The sequence below is a fragment of the Ascaphus truei genome, unplaced genomic scaffold (assembly GCF_040206685.1).
Source record: "Ascaphus truei isolate aAscTru1 unplaced genomic scaffold, aAscTru1.hap1 HAP1_SCAFFOLD_2096, whole genome shotgun sequence".
In the NCBI taxonomy this organism is placed as follows: Eukaryota; Metazoa; Chordata; class Amphibia; order Anura; family Ascaphidae; genus Ascaphus; species Ascaphus truei.
This window is the reverse complement of record NW_027455007.1, coordinates 29,407-49,047: the sequence shown is the minus strand read 5'-3', so window position 1 is coordinate 49,047 and position 19,641 is coordinate 29,407. Positions and strand designations below refer to the sequence as shown.

At 60.8% G+C, this 19,641-nt stretch overlaps 2 protein-coding genes and 1 long non-coding RNA gene across 3 annotated transcripts in view; 2 read left to right on the top strand and 1 right to left on the bottom strand.

The window, feature by feature from the left end:
* Window positions 1-117: 117 nt before the first annotated feature.
* Window positions 118-1,681, top strand: LOC142477444 (protein-serine O-palmitoleoyltransferase porcupine-like; the record flags this gene model as incomplete). The annotated part of the gene is made up of 2 exons (XM_075582268.1): window positions 118-300; window positions 378-1,681. Coding segments are annotated over 2 exons (285 nt in total), but the record flags the coding sequence as incomplete, so codon positions are not given.
* Window positions 1,682-1,867: 186 nt separating this feature from the next.
* Window positions 1,868-4,014, bottom strand: LOC142477442 (uncharacterized). The gene is made up of 4 exons (XR_012792386.1): window positions 3,880-4,014; window positions 2,829-2,860; window positions 2,586-2,646; window positions 1,868-2,162 (listed from the first exon to the last, which is right to left on the bottom strand). It is a non-coding gene; the product is annotated as an uncharacterized LOC142477442 (long non-coding RNA).
* A 6,092-nt stretch (window positions 4,015-10,106) lies between these two features.
* LOC142477443 (organic solute transporter subunit alpha-like) overlaps window positions 10,107-19,641 on the top strand; it is a gene marked incomplete at its 3' end in the record, with an annotated part of 33,088 nt that continues 23,553 nt past the window's right edge. The window contains exons 1-2 of the mRNA XM_075582267.1: window positions 10,107-10,925; window positions 15,855-16,006. Coding sequence (XP_075438382.1) covers window positions 10,859-10,925; window positions 15,855-16,006 — 219 coding nt within the window. The remainder of the gene's footprint in view (window positions 10,926-15,854; window positions 16,007-19,641) is intronic.

Sequence of the window (19,641 nt, the reverse complement as noted above, 5' to 3'; positions counted from 1 at the left end):
CTGTGCCCACCGCAACAAGGTCAGTCCCCCCCAACTGTGCCCACCGCCACAAGGTCAGTCCCCCCCCAACTGTGCCCACCGCCACAAGGTCAGTCCCCCCAACTGTGCCCACCGCAGCCGTGGTCGCCCCCTGTGCAGCGAGATGGTCAGCGTGTGGCACCGTGTGACGGTTTCCCGTGTCTCCGCACAGAGCTCCTCGCCGGCCCGGTTAATGTCGTGTTCGGGGCCCTCGCCGTCGTTCACCTCACGTACCTGGGATCCCTGTTTGATGCAGAAACGGACGACACAATGGAGGAGGAGGTGAGGGGGAGAGACCCTGGGAAACGGGACACAGAGACCACCTCTAACAGCCTCTAACACTCTCGCCTCCTCCGCAGGGCTATGGCATGTCCCACACCATCAGCAAGTGGTCAGAGCTGGGCTGGGCCGGTCACTGGCTGACCTTTGGATGCTGGGTGTTCTACCGTCTCATCGCTTGAGAGAGAGGACGTCGGCTCTGTGAGGGGTCACATCCGCTGACCCTCACTCAGATTCCCACCCTGACCTGTACGGACTGTGAGGGGTCACACCCGCTGACCCTCGCTCAGATTCCCGCCCTGACCTGTACGGACTGTGAGGGGTCACACCGGCTGACCCTCAGATTCCCACCCTGACCTGTACGGACTGTGAGGGGTCACACCCGCTGACCCTCGGTTCAGATTCCCGCCCTGACCTGTACGGACTGTGAGGGGTCACACCCGCTGACCCTCAGATTCCCGCCCTGACCTGTACGGACTGTGAGGGGTCACACCCGCTGACCCTCACTCAGATTCCCACCCTGACCTGTACGGACTGTGAGGGGTCACACCCGCTGACCCTCAGATTCCCGCCCCTGACCCTCACTCATATTCCCACCCTGTACGGACTGTAAGGGGTCACACCCGCTGACCCTCAGATTCCCACTCCTGACCCTCGCTCAGATTCCCGCCCTGACCTGTACAGAATGTGGGGTCACATCCGCTGACCCTCGCTCAGTTTCCCGCCCTGACCTGTACAGAATGTGGGGTCACATCCGCTGACCCTCGCTCAGATTCCCGCCCTGACCTGTACAGAATGTGGGGTCACATCCGCTGACCCTCGCTCAGATTCCCGCCCTGACCTGTACAGAATGTGGGGTCACATCCGCTGACCCTCGCTCAGTTTCCCGCCCTGACCTGTACAGAATGTGGGGTCACATCCGCTGACCCTCGCTCAGATTCCCGCCCTGACCTGTACAGAATGTGGGGTCACATCCGCTGACCCTCGCTCAGTTTCCCGCCCTGACCTGTACAGAATGTGGGGTCACATCCGCTGACCCTCGCTCAGATTCCCGCCCTGACCTGTACAGAATGTGGGGTCACATCCGCTGACCCTCGCTCAGATTCCCGCCCTGACCTGTACAGAATGTGGGGTCACATCCGCTGACCCTCGCTCAGATTCCCGCCCTGACCTGTACGGACTGTGGGGGGTCACTGTCCGATCTCACCACAGAACGGGGCGCGGGTCCGATAACCTGATCCGTCTTCTGGTGATAACAATGCCCTAGTCACATGACATGCTGCTCCCCCACCGGTGCCGGGGCGGCCAGGCTCACCGGTTAGGGTGAGTAATGGGGTCACGTCCTGGAAACCCTCAGGGCCGTCAATAAAGTTCTGTTTTGTAAGGATTCCTTTTATTTCCCCCCCAACCCGGCGGAGAGCGAGTAACACAAAGGCACGCACGCCGAGCCACGGACGACACGCCACGCACGCCGAGCCACGCACACCGCGTTCCATCGCAGAGAACATCTTTATTCCAGGAGGTGAACGGCATCTTCACAACGACAGCACACAAACCCTCCCCCCCCCCCCAATCTCTGTCCTCCCACTCCCCATATCCATCCCGCTGGGGATTAGTGACACGCTCCTGTGTGCGCGCGCATTTCCACGCGGCCGCGCACGCTTAGACCCCCTGCACCGCTCGCACCAGCAGGAAAGGCCGCGCGGGCAGACTGGGCCGGTGCCAGGACATGAACGTCTTGCTCGGGTGGACATGGTCCGCGGGCTGAGTGTGGATCCCCCGCTTCCTGCGACACGAACCAGCAACGTCTCCAACGCCATCCGCACGAAGGCTTGGAAATTACTGCTTCTCTCCCGGCGGCTCCCCTGGGGAGGGGGGAGGGAGGGGGCGGGGGGGGGAGAGGGAGCGGGGGGGGAAGAGAGGGGGCGGGGGGGGAGAGGGAGCGGGGGGGGGGGGAGAGGGAGCGGGGGGGGGGAAGAGAGGGGGCGGGGGGGGAGAGGGAGCGGGGGGGAGGGGGGAAGAGAGGGAGCGGGGGTGGGAGAGAGGGAGCGGGGGGGGGGAGAGAGGAAGCGGGGGGTGGGAGAGGGAGCGGGGGGTGGGAGAGGGAGCGGGGGGTGGGAGAGAGGGAGCGGGGGGGAGAGGTCACGGAGTTTGTATGCAGTGGACTGAAAGTTTGTTTTGCATCACAATTGTGTGTGTCTGTGTGTGTCTGCGTGTGCTGTGTGTGTCTGCGTGTGCGTGTGTGCGCGCGCGGTGTGTGGTGTGTGTGCGCGCGCGGTGTGTGTTACCTCCTTGCTTCTTAGCATCTGGTTGTCTCTCTCCTGCGTTCTCCGTCTGATCTCCGAGACTCTGGGGGAGAGAGAAGAGTTTCTCGTGCTTGTCGCTGCTGAGAAATACAGGGGGGCCGCTTCGTGCTATCGCCCCCCAACAACTACCCCTCGGAAACAGCAGGGCCGGCTCTGCAGGGAAAGGGGCGGAATTGATGCCCTGCAGAGGTGTGGCAGGGAGAGGGTTAATAGCCCCTCACTCACCTTGGAAGGGGGGGCTTTCTCTGAGTTGTCCCCTGGAGAAGAGAACAGAACGGATTTAATATGGGGGTCAGGGTGGGAGAAACGACTGACGCAGATACCGCCCCCCCCCACCCCCGTAATGGGGTGTCTCTCAGCTATGGGGTCTCGCCTCCCCCAGTAATGGGGTGTCTCCCAGCTATGGGGTCTTGCCCCCCCACCCCCCCCCCCCCGTAATGGGGTGTCTCCCAGCTATGGGGTCTCGCCTCTCCAGTAATGGGGTGTCCTCCCAGTTATGGGGTCTCTGACTCCCAGTAATGGGGTGTCTGTCTCCTGGTTATGGGGTCTCTGACTCCCGGTAATGGGGTGTCTGTCTCCCGGTTATGGGTCTCTGACTCCCGGTAATGGGTGTCTGTCTCCTGGTTATGGGGTCTCTGACTCTCCAGTAATGGGGTGTCTGTCTCCCGGTTATGGGGTCTCTGACTCCCAGTAATGGGGTGTCTGTCTCCCGGTTATGGGGTCTCTGACTCCCGGTAATGGGGTGTCTGTCTCCCGGTTATGGGGTCTCTGACTCCCGGTAATGGGGTGTCTGTCTCCCGGTTATGGGGTCTCTGACTCCCGGTAATGGGGTGTCTGTCTCCCGGTTATGGGGTCTCTGACTCCCGGTAATGGGGTGACTGTCTCCCGGTTATGGGGTCTCTGACTCCCAGTAATGGGGTGTCTGTCTCCTGGTTATGGGGTCTCTGACTCCCAGTAATGGGGTGACTGTCTCCTGGTTATGGGGTCTCTGACTCCCAGTAATGGGGTGTCTGTCTCCTGGTTATGGGGTCTCTGACTCCCGGTAATGGGGTGTCTGTCTCCTGGTTATGGGGTCTCTGACTCCCGGTAATGGGGTGTCTGTCTCCCGGTTATGGGGTCTCTGACTCCCAGTAATGGGGTGTCTGTCTCCTGGTTATGGGGTCTCTGACTCCAGTAATGGGGTGTCTGTCTCCTGGTTATGGGGTCTCTGACTCCCAGTAATGGGGTGACTGTCTCCTGGTTATGGGGTCTCTGAGATGCGATGCTCTGCACGTACCTTTTGCTCCTGGCATCTCGCCCTAGCGTCTGTGTGTCACGGATGGAGTGTGAGGGTGACCGAGTAGTGAGTGCAGATCTGCAGGCACCTCCCCATTTATTGCCCGGCCCTGAATACCCCTCTGTGCCGAGAAATGGGCAGATTCCAGAACAGCAGAGAACAGAATCGGCCACAGAGAAGCGCTGAGCCAGGTACAGAGGGGTCACAACCTCTGACCTCTCCGGGCTGGGGGCTCCAGCACAACAACACCCAGAACAAACAGGCCCAGACACATAACATCCACCGACAATAGCACGCAGAGCGGTATAATAGCACGCAGGGCGGTATAATAGCACACAGGGCGGTATAATAGCACGCAGAGAGATATAATAGCACGCAGAGCGGTATAATAACACGCAGAGCGGTATAATAGCACGCAAGGGCGGTATAATAACACGCAGAGCGATATAATAACACGCAGAGCGGTATAATAACACGCAGAGCGGTATATAGCACGCAGAGCGGTATAATAACACGCAGAGCGGTATAATAGCACGCAGAGCGGTATAATAACACGCAGAGCGGTATAATAGCACGCAGAGCGGTATAATAGCATGCAGAGCGGTATAATAGCACGCAGAGCGTTATAATAGCACGCAGAGCGGTATAATAGCACGCAGAGCGGTATAATAGCACGCAGAGAGATATAACACGCAGAGCGTTATAATAGCACGCAGAGTGGTATAATAGCACGCAGAGCGGTATAATAGCACGCAGAGCGGTATAATAGCACGCAGAGAGATATAATAACACGCAGAGCAGTATAATAGCACGCAGAGCGATATAATAGCACGCAGAGCGATATAATAACACGCAGGGCGATATAATAGCACGCAGAGCGGTATAATAACACGCAGAGCGATATAATAACACGCAGAGCGATATAATAACACGCAGAGAGATATAATAACACGCAGAGAGATATAATAACACGCAGAGCGATATAATAACACGCAGAGCGGTATAATAACACGCAGAGCGGTATAATAACACGCAGAGAGGTATAATAACACACAGAGCGGTATAATAGCACGCAGAGCGATATAATAACACGCAGAGCGGTATAATAGCACGCAGAGCGATATAATAACACGCAGAGCGGTATAATAGCACGCAGAGCGATATAATAACACGCAGAGCGATATAATAACACGCAGAGAGGTTCTGGGCACAGAGTAAAGACAAGTACAGTTACATAAGTGAACAGGGTATACATTATATACATGGCATTGCATGCACAGTTACAGATAATATATATAATAAGCGTATGTAACAGTTACAGACCGGATTAAAATGTGAGACAGCCTAAGGGGGCGGCCCCAGTAACTTCTCGAGGCGTGCGCTGTGCGTTCAAGCCCCGCCCCCCAGTCCCCGCCTTGTCGCGCACCTTTCCCCCGCGGTGCGCGACAGGTTCTCAGGGAGGGGAATTTAAGATCAGAGTTTGCGACGGAGCCAATGAGGGCGAACCAGCCGCGTGAGGTCATGGCCACGCCCCTGCAAGCCCACCACCACGCCCCTCCCCTCGTAAACGCTCTCTCCCCCCCAGACCCCAGATTGCGGTGCAGCGCTGTGCACGTGCACCCCCCCCTCTCCCCCCCCGCGGGCGCGCGTGTCACAGTGCTGACCGGGGACTCACCCTAAGTTATGAAAGAACTTAAGCTGGTGGTGGATGTGAGGGTCTCTGGTAGGTTGTTCCAGTTTTGGGGTGCACGGAAGGAGAAGGAGGAGCGGCCGGATACTTTGTTGAGCCTTGGGAACATGAATAGTCTTTTGGAGTCTGATCTCAGGTGATAGGTGCTGCATGTGGTAGGGGCGAGGAGCTTGTTCAGGTAGCTGGGTAGCTTGCCCAGAAAGTATTTGAGGGTGAGACAGGAAAGGTGAACTTTGCGCCTAGACTCTAGTGATGACCAATCTAGTTCTTTGAGCATTTCGCAGTGATGTGTGTTGTAGTTGCATTGGAGAACAAAACGGCAAATTGAATTGTAGAGGGTGTCAAGTTTGCTAAGTTGGGTTTGGGGTGCTGAGCCGTATACTATGTCCAAAGAGATTATTCTGGCGCACATCTCACTTCAGCACACAAAACCAACTGCCGGTGCCCCAGTATCCTGGATTGCCCTATAAGTCCCAAAGGTATTCACACGGATAAGAGATGCCCCAGGCACACGGGCGATGCAAAATGAAGAATTTAATGCAGCTAAGAAACCAACGTTTCGCGTTCTACGCACTCTGTATCAAGGCGAGGGCTGACATGTACGGGACTGCACATACTTATACCCCGTGAGTTACCCTCCAAGATATGCTGCAGCTGTAAATCGGCGCGAAATCGGGTCCACCATGACGTGACGGAGGTCTGCGTGTGGCGCATGCGTGGGACCCGTGTGCCTGGGTCATCTTATATCCTTATACTCTGTCTCCATAGTCAATAATTGGCATTAGCATCTGCTGTGCGATACGCTTTCTGACCAGGAGACTTAAGGAGGATTTGTTCCTGTAAAGTACCCCTAGTTTGGCATAGGTCTTGGTTGTCAGGGTATTAATGTGCATCCCGAATGTTAAGTGGGAGTCAAACCATAAGCCCAGGTATTTAAAACTAGTGACAGGGGTTAGGGTGGTGTTAGCGATGGTTCTAATCAGGAGCTCAGTCACTGGAAGCTTTACAAATTTAGTCTTGGTCCCAAATACCATTGTTATAGTCTTGTTAGTGTTTAAAAACAGTTTGTTTTGGGAAATCCAGTTTTCGAGTCTGAAAAAGTCAGACTGAAGTATGTGTTGAAGGTCAGAGAGGCTATGGCTGTGTGCATATAGGATTGTGTCCTCTGCATACATGTGTATTGAGGCTTCCTGACAAGCTGTGGGGAAGATCATTGATGAACACTGAGAAGAGTAGGGGCCCCAGAACAGAGCCTTGCGGGACACCACAGGTGATATCCAGGGGGTTGGAGTTAGAGCCCGAGATGGACACATGTTGGGATCTTCCTGATAGGTAGGACTGAAACCAGTTTAAAGCATGTGTAGCCATGCTGTAAAATGGCTGCAGTCATCTCTCCTGCTGACAGTAAGGCCTGGTAAGTTATGGGCATGCCAGCAGTAATTATGGAGTCTTTGCCCTCACACCCTGGTGAGGTGCCCTATGTATGGATGGGAGTGGTCACAGGCTCTGACTCCCTGGTGGTGATGTCAGAGTTGTGTCAGCCCCCAGAGGATACATAAGGCACAGCACTGATCTAAAGTTAGTTGTGGAGAAGTGGTTAGAGGGAGTTCAGAAGCTGTTATGCTATTGGAGTAATTATGTTATATGCTGCAGAATAATGACACTGTGACCAGGGACCTGGCACAGAGTAGATATCCCTACGGGGAGAGGGAATCCCTAATCAAGGAGGAATATACCTTTCAGAGGAAGCTGCTGGATAATCATGTGTGGCTAAATACACCCGTGTGGAGGGCAGCTAGCCACATCCAGCAATAAAGATGACTCTGATAAAAGATACCCTCGTGTGTAAGTGTGGAGTGATTACACAGGGGGCTGCACCACAGAGGAGTTCCTCACCAGGACCATCCACAAGCTCAAGCTGGGATCCTGATGAGGTGGAGGCGCTGCACTGGATCTAGGTAGGACTCAAACACACTACCTCAGCTGCCTGTCTGGGTTGGCAATCCCCAAACATCATCATGCGGGAGACTCAGGAGTCCTGTGCCAACAGGTGCACCACCAGACATCACACTGTAATGGGGACTGGTTAGACCACAGGGGCCAATATGAGATTGGGTGGGTCAGGCCAGTCCAGAAAAACCGTTACACATGTTTCCCTATTCCAGAGCTCTGGAGTTTGTTAAGCAGGATAACATGATCAACTGTATCAAAAGCCTTTGCAAAATCTAGGAATACTGCCCCAGTGAGTTGTCCCCGTTCCATTCCACACTGGATTTCATTGCAAACTTTTAGCAGGGTAGTTACGGTGGAGTGTTTGGGATGAAACCCAGACTGGAATTGGCTAGGGAAATTTGTCTTGGTGTAGAAATCGCTTAATTGGGAGTGGACACATTTTTCCATGACTTTGGATAGTATTGGGAGAAGTGAGATTGGCCTGTAGTTTGAGACAGTGTTTTTGTCCCCCCTTTTGAAGATTGGGACAACTCTGGCAGAGTCCGACTGAAGTATGTGTTGAAGGTCAGAGAGGCTCTGGCTGTGTGCATACAGGATTGTGTCTTCTGCATACATGTGTATTGAGGCTTCCTTACAAGCTGTGGGAAGATCATTAATGAACACTGAGAAGAGTAGGGGCCTCAGAACAGAGCCGTGCGGGACACCACAGTAACTGATCATGTGATTAAGCGCGCGGCCATAGTAAGTGTGACGGTGCGCGCAGCATCGCGCGCGCCGCACAGAAAATCCTGGGAGCCACCATGTTTTTCCTGCCTGCCGAGTCACGCGTGCGGTTCAGCCAATGAGGGCGAAATGCTCACGTGACGTCACGCCCCCAAACATTGCATTGGAGGTGCTCTTGGTCGCATCACCCACGTATCGTGGCATGACATCACCCCCTCCAGACCCCACAGGCCACATATCGTGGCATGACATCACCCCCTCCAGACCCCACAGGCCACATATCGTGGCATGACATCACCCCCTCCAGACCCCACAGGCCACATATCGTGGCATGACATCACCCCCTCCAGACCCCACAGGCCACGTATCGTGGCATGACATCACCCCCTCGGGGGGGGGGCACAGTTGTTGCCGCGGTGGGCACAGTTGCTGCCTGGGGGGGCACAATTCCATCCGCGGAGGTCACAGCTGCTGCCAGTGGGGGGGAACAGTTGCTGCTGGGGGGGGGCACAGTTGCTGCGGGGGGAGGGGGGGCACAGTTGCTGCGGGGGGAGGGGGGGCACATTTGCTGCGGGGGGAGGGGGGGGGGGCACATTTGCTGCGGGGGGAGGGGGGGGGGGCACATTTGCTGCGGGGGGAGGAGGGGGGGCACAGTTGCTGCCGGGGAGGGAGGGCGGGCACAGTTGCTGCTGTGTGGGGAGGGGGGGCACAGTTGCTGCGGGGGAGGGGAGGGGGGGCACAGTTGCTGCCGGGGAGGGAGGGCGGGCACAGTTGCTGCTGTGTGGGGAGGGGGGGCACAGTTGCTGCGGGGGAGGGGAGGGGGGCACAGTTGCTGCTGTGTGGGGAGGGGGGGCACAGTTGCTGCGGGGGAGGGGAGGGGGGCACAGTTGCTGCTGTGTGGGGAGGGGGGGCACAGTTGCTGCCTTAGAATGGATGTTATCATTTGGGACATTTTTTTAGAACTAATTTATTGGACCTCTGAAGGTTAAACCCCTCGATTTTCCCTCCTCCTCCCCCCTCCCCCCTCCCCCAGCCTGAAGATGTCATCTCCAAAGACACAAACTTGGGAGATTTGGAAAAAAAATGCATTTTAATGAACAATGCGATTAATTATCAGAATCCACTATGGTCTACGAGTTGCAGAAACGAAAAAGCAGCGAGACTGACCCGGTCAGTGGGAGTCAGTGGGAGTCATTGGGTGTCACAGGGAGTCAGTGGGAGTCACGGAGTCAGTGGGTGTCACAGGGAGTCAGTGGGTGTCACAGGGAGTCAGTGTGTGTCACAGGGAGTCAGTGGGAGTCAGTGGGTGTCACAGGGAGTCAGTGGGAGTCAGTGGGTGTCACACGGAGTCAACGGAGTCACGGAGTCAGTGGGAGTCACGGAGACAGGGAGTCAGTGGGAGTCACAGGGAGTCAGTGAGAGTAACAGCGAGTCGGTGAGAGTAACAGGGAGTCAGTGAGAGTAACGGAGTCAGTGAGAGTAACAGGGAGTCAGTGAGAGTAACGGAGTCAGTGAGAGTAACGGAGTCAGTGAGAGTAACAGGGAGTCAGTGAGAGTAACAGGGAGTCAGTGAGAGTAACAGGGAGTCAGTGAGAGTAACAGGGAGTCGGTGAGAGTAACAGGGAGTCGGTGAGAGTAACAGAGTCAGTGAGAGTAACGGAGTCAGTGAGAGTAACGGAGTCAGTGAGAGTAACGGAGTCAGTGGGAGTCAAAGGGAGTCAGAGAGAGTAACAGGGAGTCAGTGGGAGTCACAGGGAGTCAGTGGGAGTCACATGGAGTCAGTGGAAGTCACAGGGAGTCAGTGGGAGTCAGTGGGAGTTACAGGGAGTCAGTGGGAGTCACGGAGTCGCGGAGTCACGGAGTCAGTGGGAGTCACAGGGAGTCAGTGGGAGTCACAGGGAGTCAGTGAGAGTAACAGCGAGTCGGTGAGAGTAACAGGGAGTCGGTGAGAGTAACAGGGAGTCGGTGAGAGTAACAGGGAGTCGGTGAGAGTAACAGGGAGTCGGTGAGAGTAACAGGGAGTCAGTGAGAGTAACAGGGAGTCAGTGAGAGTAACAGGGAGTCGGTGAGAGTAACAGCGAGTCGGTGAGAGTAACAGGGAGTCGGTGAGAGTAACAGGGAGTCAGTGAGAGTAACTGAGTCAATGAGAGTAACAGAGTCAGTGGGAGTCAAAGGGAGTCAGAGAGAGTAACAGGGAGTCAGTGGGAGTCACAGGGAGTCAGTGGGAGTCACAGGGAGTCAGTGGAAGTCACAGGGAGTCAGTGGGAGTCAGTGGGAGTTACAGGGAGTCAGTGGGAGTCAGTGGGAGTCACAGGGAGTCAGTGTTTCCCATCACTGGGGAGAGAAGTTCTGCTCTCAGGTGAGCGGGACCTGTGGACTTCAGTCAGTTACCTGGACATTAAACACCTGTCTCCAACAATGATTAATACAGGAGGGGCCGATGTCTCACCTGCCGCCCCCCCCCACCCCCCCGGGGAGGGCGGAGAGGAGGGGTGACCTATGGATCCAGCGCTGTGCTTGCTCAGGAAGGAGAAGGATGGAGAGGGAGTGATGGGCACGCCGCGGAGAGGCGGACAGGAGAAGATGGAGGACGGAGAGAGATAGCGCAGCATTATGGCCAAAGGTTCCAACTGCTCCCTGGCGGGCGAGAGCTTCCCGCTGTCCGCCGACTTCTTCCAAGGCAAGTTATATAGACAGGCTCACGTATATACCCCAGCAGGGCACACGGGCCGCGTATATACCCCAGCAGGGCACACGGGCCGCGTATATACCCCAGCAGGGCACACGGGCCGCGTATATACCCCAGCAGGGCACACGGGCCGCGTATATACCCCAGCAGAGCACACAGAGCCGCGTATATACCCCAGCAGAGCACACAGAGCCGCGTATATACCCCAGCAGAGCACACGGGGCCGCGTATATACCCCAGCAGGGCACACGGAGCTGCGTATATACCCCAGCAGAGCACACGGGCCGCGTATATACCCAGCACAGCACACAGAGCCACGTATATACCCCAGCACAGCACATGGAGCCGCGTATATACCCCAGCACAGCACATGGAGCCGCGTATATACCCCAGCAGAGCACACAGAGCCGCGTATATACCCAGCACAGCACACGGAGCCACGTATATACCCCAGCACAGCACACAGAGCCGCGTATATACCCAGCACAGCACACAGAGCCGCGTATATACCCAGCACAGCACACAGAGCCGCGTATATACCCAGCAGAGCACACAGAGCCGCGTATATACCCAGCAGAGCACACGGAGCCGCGTATATACCCCAGCAGAGCACACAGAGCCGCGTATATACCCCAGCAGAGCACACAGAGCCGCGTATATACCCAGCAGAGCACACAGAGCCGCGAATATACCCCAGCAGAGCACACAGAGCCGCGTATATACCCCAGCAGAGCACACAGAGCCGCGTATATACCCCAGCAGAGCACACAGAGCCGCGTATATACATCAGCAGAGCACACGGACCGCGTATATACCCCAGCAGAGCACACGGAGCCGCGTATATACCCCAGCAGAGCACACGGGACCGCGTATATACCCAGCAGAGCACACGGACCGCGTATATACACCAGCAGAGCACACGGGACCGCGTATATACCCCAGCAGAGCACACGGAGCCGCGTATATACCCCAGCAGAGCACACGGGCCGCGTATATACCCCAGCAGAGCACACGGAGCCGCGTATATACCCCAGCAGAGCACACGGGCCGCGTATATACCCCAGCAGAGCACACGGACCGCGTATATACCCCAGCACAGCACACGGGCCGCGTATATACCCCAGCAGAGCACACGGAGCCGCGTATATACCCCAGCAGAGCACACGGGACCGCGTATATACCCAGCAGAGCACACGGACCGCGTATATACCCAGCAGAGCACACGGAGCCGCGTATATACCCCAGCAGAGCACACGGACCGCGTATATACCCCAGCAGAGCACACGGGACCTCTGACTCCACTCGCGCCTCTGACTGCGCCACTCGCGCCTCTGACTCCGCCACTCGCGCCTCTGACTCCACTCGCGCCTCTGACTGCGCCACTCGCGCCTCTGACTGCGCCACTCGCGCCTCTGACTCCACTCGCGCCTCTGACTCCGCCACTCACGCCTCTGACTGCGCCACTCGCGTCTCTGACTCCACTCGCGTCTCTGACTCCACTCGCGCCTCTGACTGCGCCACTCGCGCCTCTGACTGCGCCACTCGCGCCTCTGACTGCGCCACTCGCGCCTCTGACTCCACTCGCGCCTCTGACTCCGCCACTCGCGCCTCTGACTCCGCCACTCGCGCCTCTGACTCCGCCACTCGCGCCTCTGACTGCGCCACTCGCGCCTCTGACTGCGCCACTCGCGCCTCTGACTGCGCCACTCGCGCCTCTGACTGCGCCACTCGCGCCTCTGACTCCGCCACTCGCGCCTCTGACTCCGCCACTCGCGCCTCTGACTCCGCCACTCGCGCCTCTGACTCCGCCACTCGCGCCTCTGACTCCGCCACTCGCGCCTCTGACTCCGCCACTCGCGCCTCTGACTGCGCCACTCGCGCCTCTGACTGCGCCACTCGCGCCTCTGACTCCGCCACTCGCGCCTCTGACTCCGCCACTCGCGCCTCTGACTGCGCCACTCGCGCCTCTGACTGCGCCACACGCGCCTCTGACTCCGCCACTCGCCCCTCTGACTGCGTCACTCGCGCCTCTGACTCCACTCGCGCCTCTGACTGCGCCACTCGCGCCTCTGACTGCGCCACTCGCGCCTCTGACTGCGCCACTCGCGCCTCTGACTCCGCCACTCGCGCCTCTGACTCTGCCACTCGCGTCTCTGACTGCGCCACTCGCGTCTCTGACTCCACTCGCGCCTCTGACTCCGCCACTCGCGCCTCTGACTCCGCCACTCGCGTCTCTGACTCCACTCGCGCCTCTGACTGCGCCACTCGCGCCTCTGACTCCGCCACTCGCGCCTCTGACTGCGCCACTCGCGCCTCTGACTGCGCCACTCGCGCCTCTGACTGCGCCACTCGCGCCTCTGACTCCGCCACTCGCGCCTCTGACTCTGCCACTCGCGCCTCTGACTCCACTCGCGCCTCTGACTGTGCCACTCGCGCCTCTGACTCCGCCACTCGCGCCTCTGACTGCGCCACTCGCGCCTCTGACTCCGCCACTCGCGCCTCTGACTCCGCCACTCGCGCCTCTGACTCCGCCACTCGCGCCTCTGACTCCGCCACTCGCGCCTCTGACTCCGCCACTCGCGCCTCTGACTCCGCCACTCGCGCCTCTGACTCCGCCACTCGCGCCTCTGACTCCGCCACTCGCGCCTCTGACTGCGCCACTCGCGCCTCTGACTGCGCCACTCGCGCCTCTGACTCCGCCACTCGCGCCTCTGACTCCGCCACTCGCGCCTCTGACTGCGCCACTCGCGCCTCTGACTGCGCCACACGCGCCTCTGACTCCGCCACTCGCCCCTCTGACTGCGTCACTCGCGCCTCTGACTCCACTCGCGCCTCTGACTGCGCCACTCGCGCCTCTGACTGCGCCACTCGCGCCTCTGACTGCGCCACTCGCGCCTCTGACTCCGCCACTCGCGCCTCTGACTCTGCCACTCGCGTCTCTGACTGCGCCACTCGCGTCTCTGACTCCACTCGCGCCTCTGACTCCGCCACTCGCGCCTCTGACTCCGCCACTCGCGTCTCTGACGCCACTCGCGCCTCTGACTCCGCCACTCGCGCCTCTGACTCCGCCACTCGCGCCTCTGACTGCGCCACTCGCGCCTCTGACTGCGCCACTCGCGCCTCTGACTGCGCCACTCGCGCCTCTGACTCCGCCACTCGCGCCTCTGACTCTGCCACTCGCGCCTCTGACTCCACTCGCGCCTCTGACTGCGCCACTCGCGCCTCTGACTCCGCCACTCGCGCCTCTGACTGCGCCACTCGCGCCTCTGACTCCGCCACTCGCGCCTCTGACTCCGCCACTCGCGCCTCTGACTCCGCCACTCGCGCCTCTGACTGCGCCACTCGCGCCTCTGACTCCGCCACTCGCGCCTCTGACTCTGCCACTCGCGTCTCTGACTCCACTCGCGCCTCTGACTGCGCCACTCGCGCCTCTGACTGCGCCACTCTCGCCTCTGACTGCGCCACTCGCGCCTCTGACTCCACTCGCGCCTCTGACTGCGCCACTCGCGCCTCTGACTGCGCCACTCTCGCCTCTGACTGCGCCACTCGCGCCTCTGACTCCACTCGCGCCTCTGACTGCGCCACTCGCGCCTCTGACTGCGCCACTCGCGCCTCTGACTGCGCCACTCTCGCCTCTGACTGCGCCACTCGCGCCTCTGACTCCACTCGCGCCTCTGACTGCGCCACTCGCGCCTCTGACTGCGCCACTCTCGCCTCTGACTGCGCCACTCGCGCCTCTGACTCCACTCGCGCCTCTGACTCCGCCACTCGCGCCTCTGACTGCGCCACTCGCGCCTCTGACTGCGCAACTCGCGCCTCTGACTCCGCCACTCGCGTCTCTGACTCCACTCGCGCCTCTGACTCCACTCGCGCCTCTGACTGCGCCACTCGCGCCTCTGACTCCGCCACTCGCGCCTCTGACTCCGCCACTCGCGCCTCTGACTCTGCCACTCGCGCCTCTGACTCCGCCACTCGCGCCTCTGACTGCGCCACTCGCGCCTCTGACTGCGCCACTCGCGCCTCTGACTCTGCCACTCGCGCCTCTGACTGCGCCACTCGCCCCTCTGACTGCGCCACTTGCGCCTCTGACTCTGCTACTCGCGCCTCTGACTGCGCCACTCGCGCCTCTGACTCCGCCACTCGCGCCTCTGACTCCGCCACTCGCGCCTCTGACTGCGCCACTCGCGCCTCTGACTCCGCCACTCGCGCCTCTGCCACTCGCGCCTCTGCCACTCGCGCCTCTGACTGCGCCACTCGCCCCTCTAACTGCGCCACTCGCGCCTCTGACTCCGCCACTCGCGCCTCTGACTCCGCCACTCGCGCCTCTGACTCCGCCACTCGCGCCTCTGACTCCGCCACTCGCGCCTCTGACTCCGCCACTCGCGCCTCTGACTCCGCCACTCGCGCCCTCTGACTCCGCCACTCGCGCCTCTGACTGCGCCACTCGCGCCTCTGACTGCGCCACTCGCGCCTCTGACTCCGCCACTCGCGCCTCTGACTCCGCCACTCGCGCCTCTGACTGCGCCACTCGCCCCTCTGACTGCGCCACTCACGCCTTTCCTCTTCGTGTAAGGGATCTCTGTTAGGGATCTCTGTGTTGGGGATCTCTGTGTTGGGGATCTCTGTGTTGGGGATCTCTGTGTTGGGGATCTCTGTGTTGGGAATCTCTGTGTTGGGGATCTCTGTGTTGGGGATCTCTGTGTAGGGGATCTCTGTGTAGGGGATCTCTGTGTAGGGGATCTCTGTGTAGGGGATCTCTGTGTTAGGGATCTCTGTGTTGTCTTGTAATGTTCTCCAGCGATCTGCACCCTGCGCAGGATCCTGTGCCGTGTCTGTGCTCACACACACGTCTCTCCCCCTCCTCTCCACACGCTAGCTGCCATGTATTCCCCCTCCCATCCCTCTCTCCCCCTCCTCTAGTTATAAAGAAGGACCTCTGGATATTCCTGATCCCGGTTCTGGTGGCGCTGATCCAGCTGGCCCTGTTCCTGGAGGAGATGGGCTTCTTCCTGCGAAACAGTCACAGCTCCCGCAGGACCTGCCTGTACCTCTGGATCCTGGGGGTGTATCCGGTGAGCGCCCCGATACTGGAGAAGCCAGTCTCCCTGTGCCCCACCACACTGCCCGCCAGTCTCCCTGTGCCCCACCACACACTGCCCGCCAGTCTCCCTGTGCCCCCACCACACTGCCCGCCAGTCTCCCTGTGTCCCCACCACACTGCCCGCCAGTCTCCCTGTGTCCCCACCACACTGCCCGCCAGTCTCCCTGTGCCCCCACCACACACTGCCGCCAGTCTCCCTGTGCCCCACCACACTGCCCGCCAGTCTCCCTGTGCCCCACCACACACTGCCCGCCAGTCTCCCTGTGCCCCACCACACTGCCCGCCAGTCTCCCTGTGCCCCACCACACACTGCCCGCCAGTCTCCCTGTGCCCCCACCACACTGCCCGCCAGTCTCCCTGTGCCCCCACCACACACTGCCCGCCAGTCTCCCTGTGCCCCCATCACACACTGCCGCCAGTCTCCCTGTGCCCCCACCACACACTGCCCGCCAGTCTCCCTGTGCCCCCACCACACACTGCCGCCAGTCTCCCTGTGCCCCACCACACACTGCCCGCCAGTCTCCCTGTGCCCCACCACACACTGCCCGCCAGTCTCCCTGTGCCCCACCACACACTGCCCGCCAGTCTCCCTGTGCCCCACCACACACTGCCCGCCAGTCTCCCTGGGCCCCATCACACACTGCCCGCCAGTCTCCCTGTGCCCCCACCACACTGCCCGCCAGTCTCCCTGTGCCCCCACCACACACTACCCGCCAGTCTCCCTGTGCCCCCATCACACACTGCCGCCAGTCTCCCTGTGCCCCCACCACACACTGCCCGCCAGTCTCCCTGTGCCCCCACCACACACTGCCGCCAGTCTCCCTGTGCCCCACCACACACTGCCCGCCAGTCTCCCTGTGCCCCACCACACACTGCCCGCCAGTCTCCCTGTGCCCCACCACACACTGCCCGCCAGTCTCCCTGTGCCCCACCACACACTGCCCACCAGTCTCCCTGTGCCCCACCACACACTGCCCGCCAGTCTCCCTGGGCCCCATCACACACTGCCCGCCAGTCTCCCTGTGCCCCCACCACACTGCCCGCCAGTCTCCCTGTGCCCCACCACACTGCCCGCCAGTCTCCCTGTGCCCCATCACACACTGCCCGCCAGTCTCCCTGTGCCCACATGACACACTGCCCACCAGCCTCCCTGTGCCCCATAACACTGCCGCCAGTCTCCCTGTGCCCCCACCACACACTGCCCGCCAGTCTCCCTGTGCCCCATCACACACTGCCGCCACTCTCCCTGTGCCCCCACCACACACTGCCCGCCAGTCTCCCTGTGCCCCATCACACACTGCCCGCCAGTCTCCCTGTGCCCCCACCACACACTGCCCACCAGTCTCCCTGTGCCCCACCACACTGCCCGCCAGTCTCCCTGTGCCCCACCACACACTGCCCGCCAGTCTCCCTGTGCCCCACCACACTGCCCGCCAGTCTCCCTGTGCCCCACCACACACTGCCCGCCAGTCTCCCTGTGCCCCCACCACACTGCCCGCCAGTCTCCCTGTGCCCCCACCACACACTGCCCGCCAGTCTCCCTGTGCCCCCATCACACACTGCCGCCAGTCTCCCTGTGCCCCCACCACACACTGCCCGCCAGTCTCCCTGTGCCCCCACCACACACTGCCGCCAGTCTCCCTGTGCCCCACCACACACTGCCCGCCAGTCTCCCTGTGCCCCACCACACACTGCCCGCCAGTCTCCCTGTGCCCCACCACACACTGCCCGCCAGTCTCCCTGGGCCCCATCACACACTGCCCGCCAGTCTCCCTGTGCCCCCACCACACTGCCCGCCAGTCTCCCTGTGCCCCCACCACACACTACCCGCCAGTCTCCCTGTGCCCCCATCACACACTGCCGCCAGTCTCCCTGTGCCCCCACCACACACTGCCCGCCAGTCTCCCTGTGCCCCCACCACACACTGCCGCCAGTCTCCCTGTGCCCCACCACACACTGCCCGCCAGTCTCCCTGTGCCCCACCACACACTGCCCGCCAGTCTCCCTGTGCCCCACCACACACTGCCCACCAGTCTCCCTGTGCCCCACCACACACTGCCCGCCAGTCTCCCTGGGCCCCATCACACACTGCCCGCCAGTCTCCCTGTGCCCCCACCACACTGCCCGCCAGTCTCCCTGTGCCCCACCACACTGCCCGCCAGTCTCCCTGTGCCCCATCACACACTGCCCGCCAGTCTCCCTGTGCCCACATGACACACTGCCCACCAGCCTCCCTGTGCCCCATAACACTGCCGCCAGTCTCCCTGTGCCCCCACCACACACTGCCCGCCAGTCTCCCTGTGCCCCATCACACACTGCCGCCACTCTCCCTGTGCCCCCACCACACACTGCCCGCCAGTCTCCCTGTGCCCCATCACACACTGCCCGCCAGTCTCCCTGTGCCCCCACCACACACTGCCCACCAGTCTCCCTGTGCCCCATAACACTGCCGCCAGTCTCCCTGTGCCTCCACCACACACTGCCCGCCAGTCTCCCTGTGCCCCATCACACACTGCCGCTTGTCTCCCTGTGCCCCCACCACACACTGCCCGCCAGTCTCCCTGTACCCCATCACACACTGCCTGCCAGTCTCCCTGTGCCCCCACCACACACTGCCCGCCAGTCTCCCTGTGCCCCATCACACACTGCCGCCAGTCTCCCTGTGCCCCATCACACACTGCCGCCAGTCTCCCTGTGCCCCATCACACACTGCCCGCCAGTCTCCCTGTGCCCCACCACACACTGCCCGCAAGTCTCCCTGTGCCCCATCACACACTGCCTGCCAGTCTCCCTGTGCCCCACCACACACTGCCCGCCAGTCTCCCTGTGCCTCCACCACACACTGCCCGCCAGTCTCCCTGTGCCCCATCACACACTGCCGCTTGTCTCCCTGTGCCCCCACCACACACTGCCCGCCAGTCTCCCTGTACCCCATCACACACTGCCCGCCAGTCTCCCTGTGCCCCCACCACACACTGCCCGCCAGTCTCCCTGTGCCCCATCACACACTGCCCGCCAGTCTCTCTGTGCCCCCACCACACACTGCCGCCAGTCTCCCTGTGCCCCACCACACACTGCCCGCCAGTCTCCCTGTGCCCCCACCACACACTGCCCGCCAGTCTCCCTGTGCCCCATCACACACTGCCCGCCAGTCTCCCTGTGCCCCATCACACACTGCCCGCCAGTCTCCCTGTGCCCCCACCACACACTGCCCACCAGTCTCCCTGTGCCCCATCACACTGCCGCCAGTCTCCGTGACCCATCACACACTGCCCGCCAGTCTCCCTGTGCCCCCACCACACACTGCCCGCCAGTCTCCCTGTGCCCCATCACACACTGCCCGCCAGTCTCCCTGTGCCCCATCACACACTGCCCGCCAGTCTCCCTGTGCCCCCACCACACACTGCCCACCAGTCTCCCTGTGCCCCATCACACTGCCGCCAGTCTCCGTGACCCATCACACACTGCCCGCCAGTCTCCCTGTGCCCCACCACACACTGCCCGCCAGTCTCCCTGTGCCCCACCACACACTGCCCGCCAGTCTCCCTGTGCCCCCACCACACACTGCCCGCCAGTCTCCCTGTGCCCCACCACACACTGCCCGCC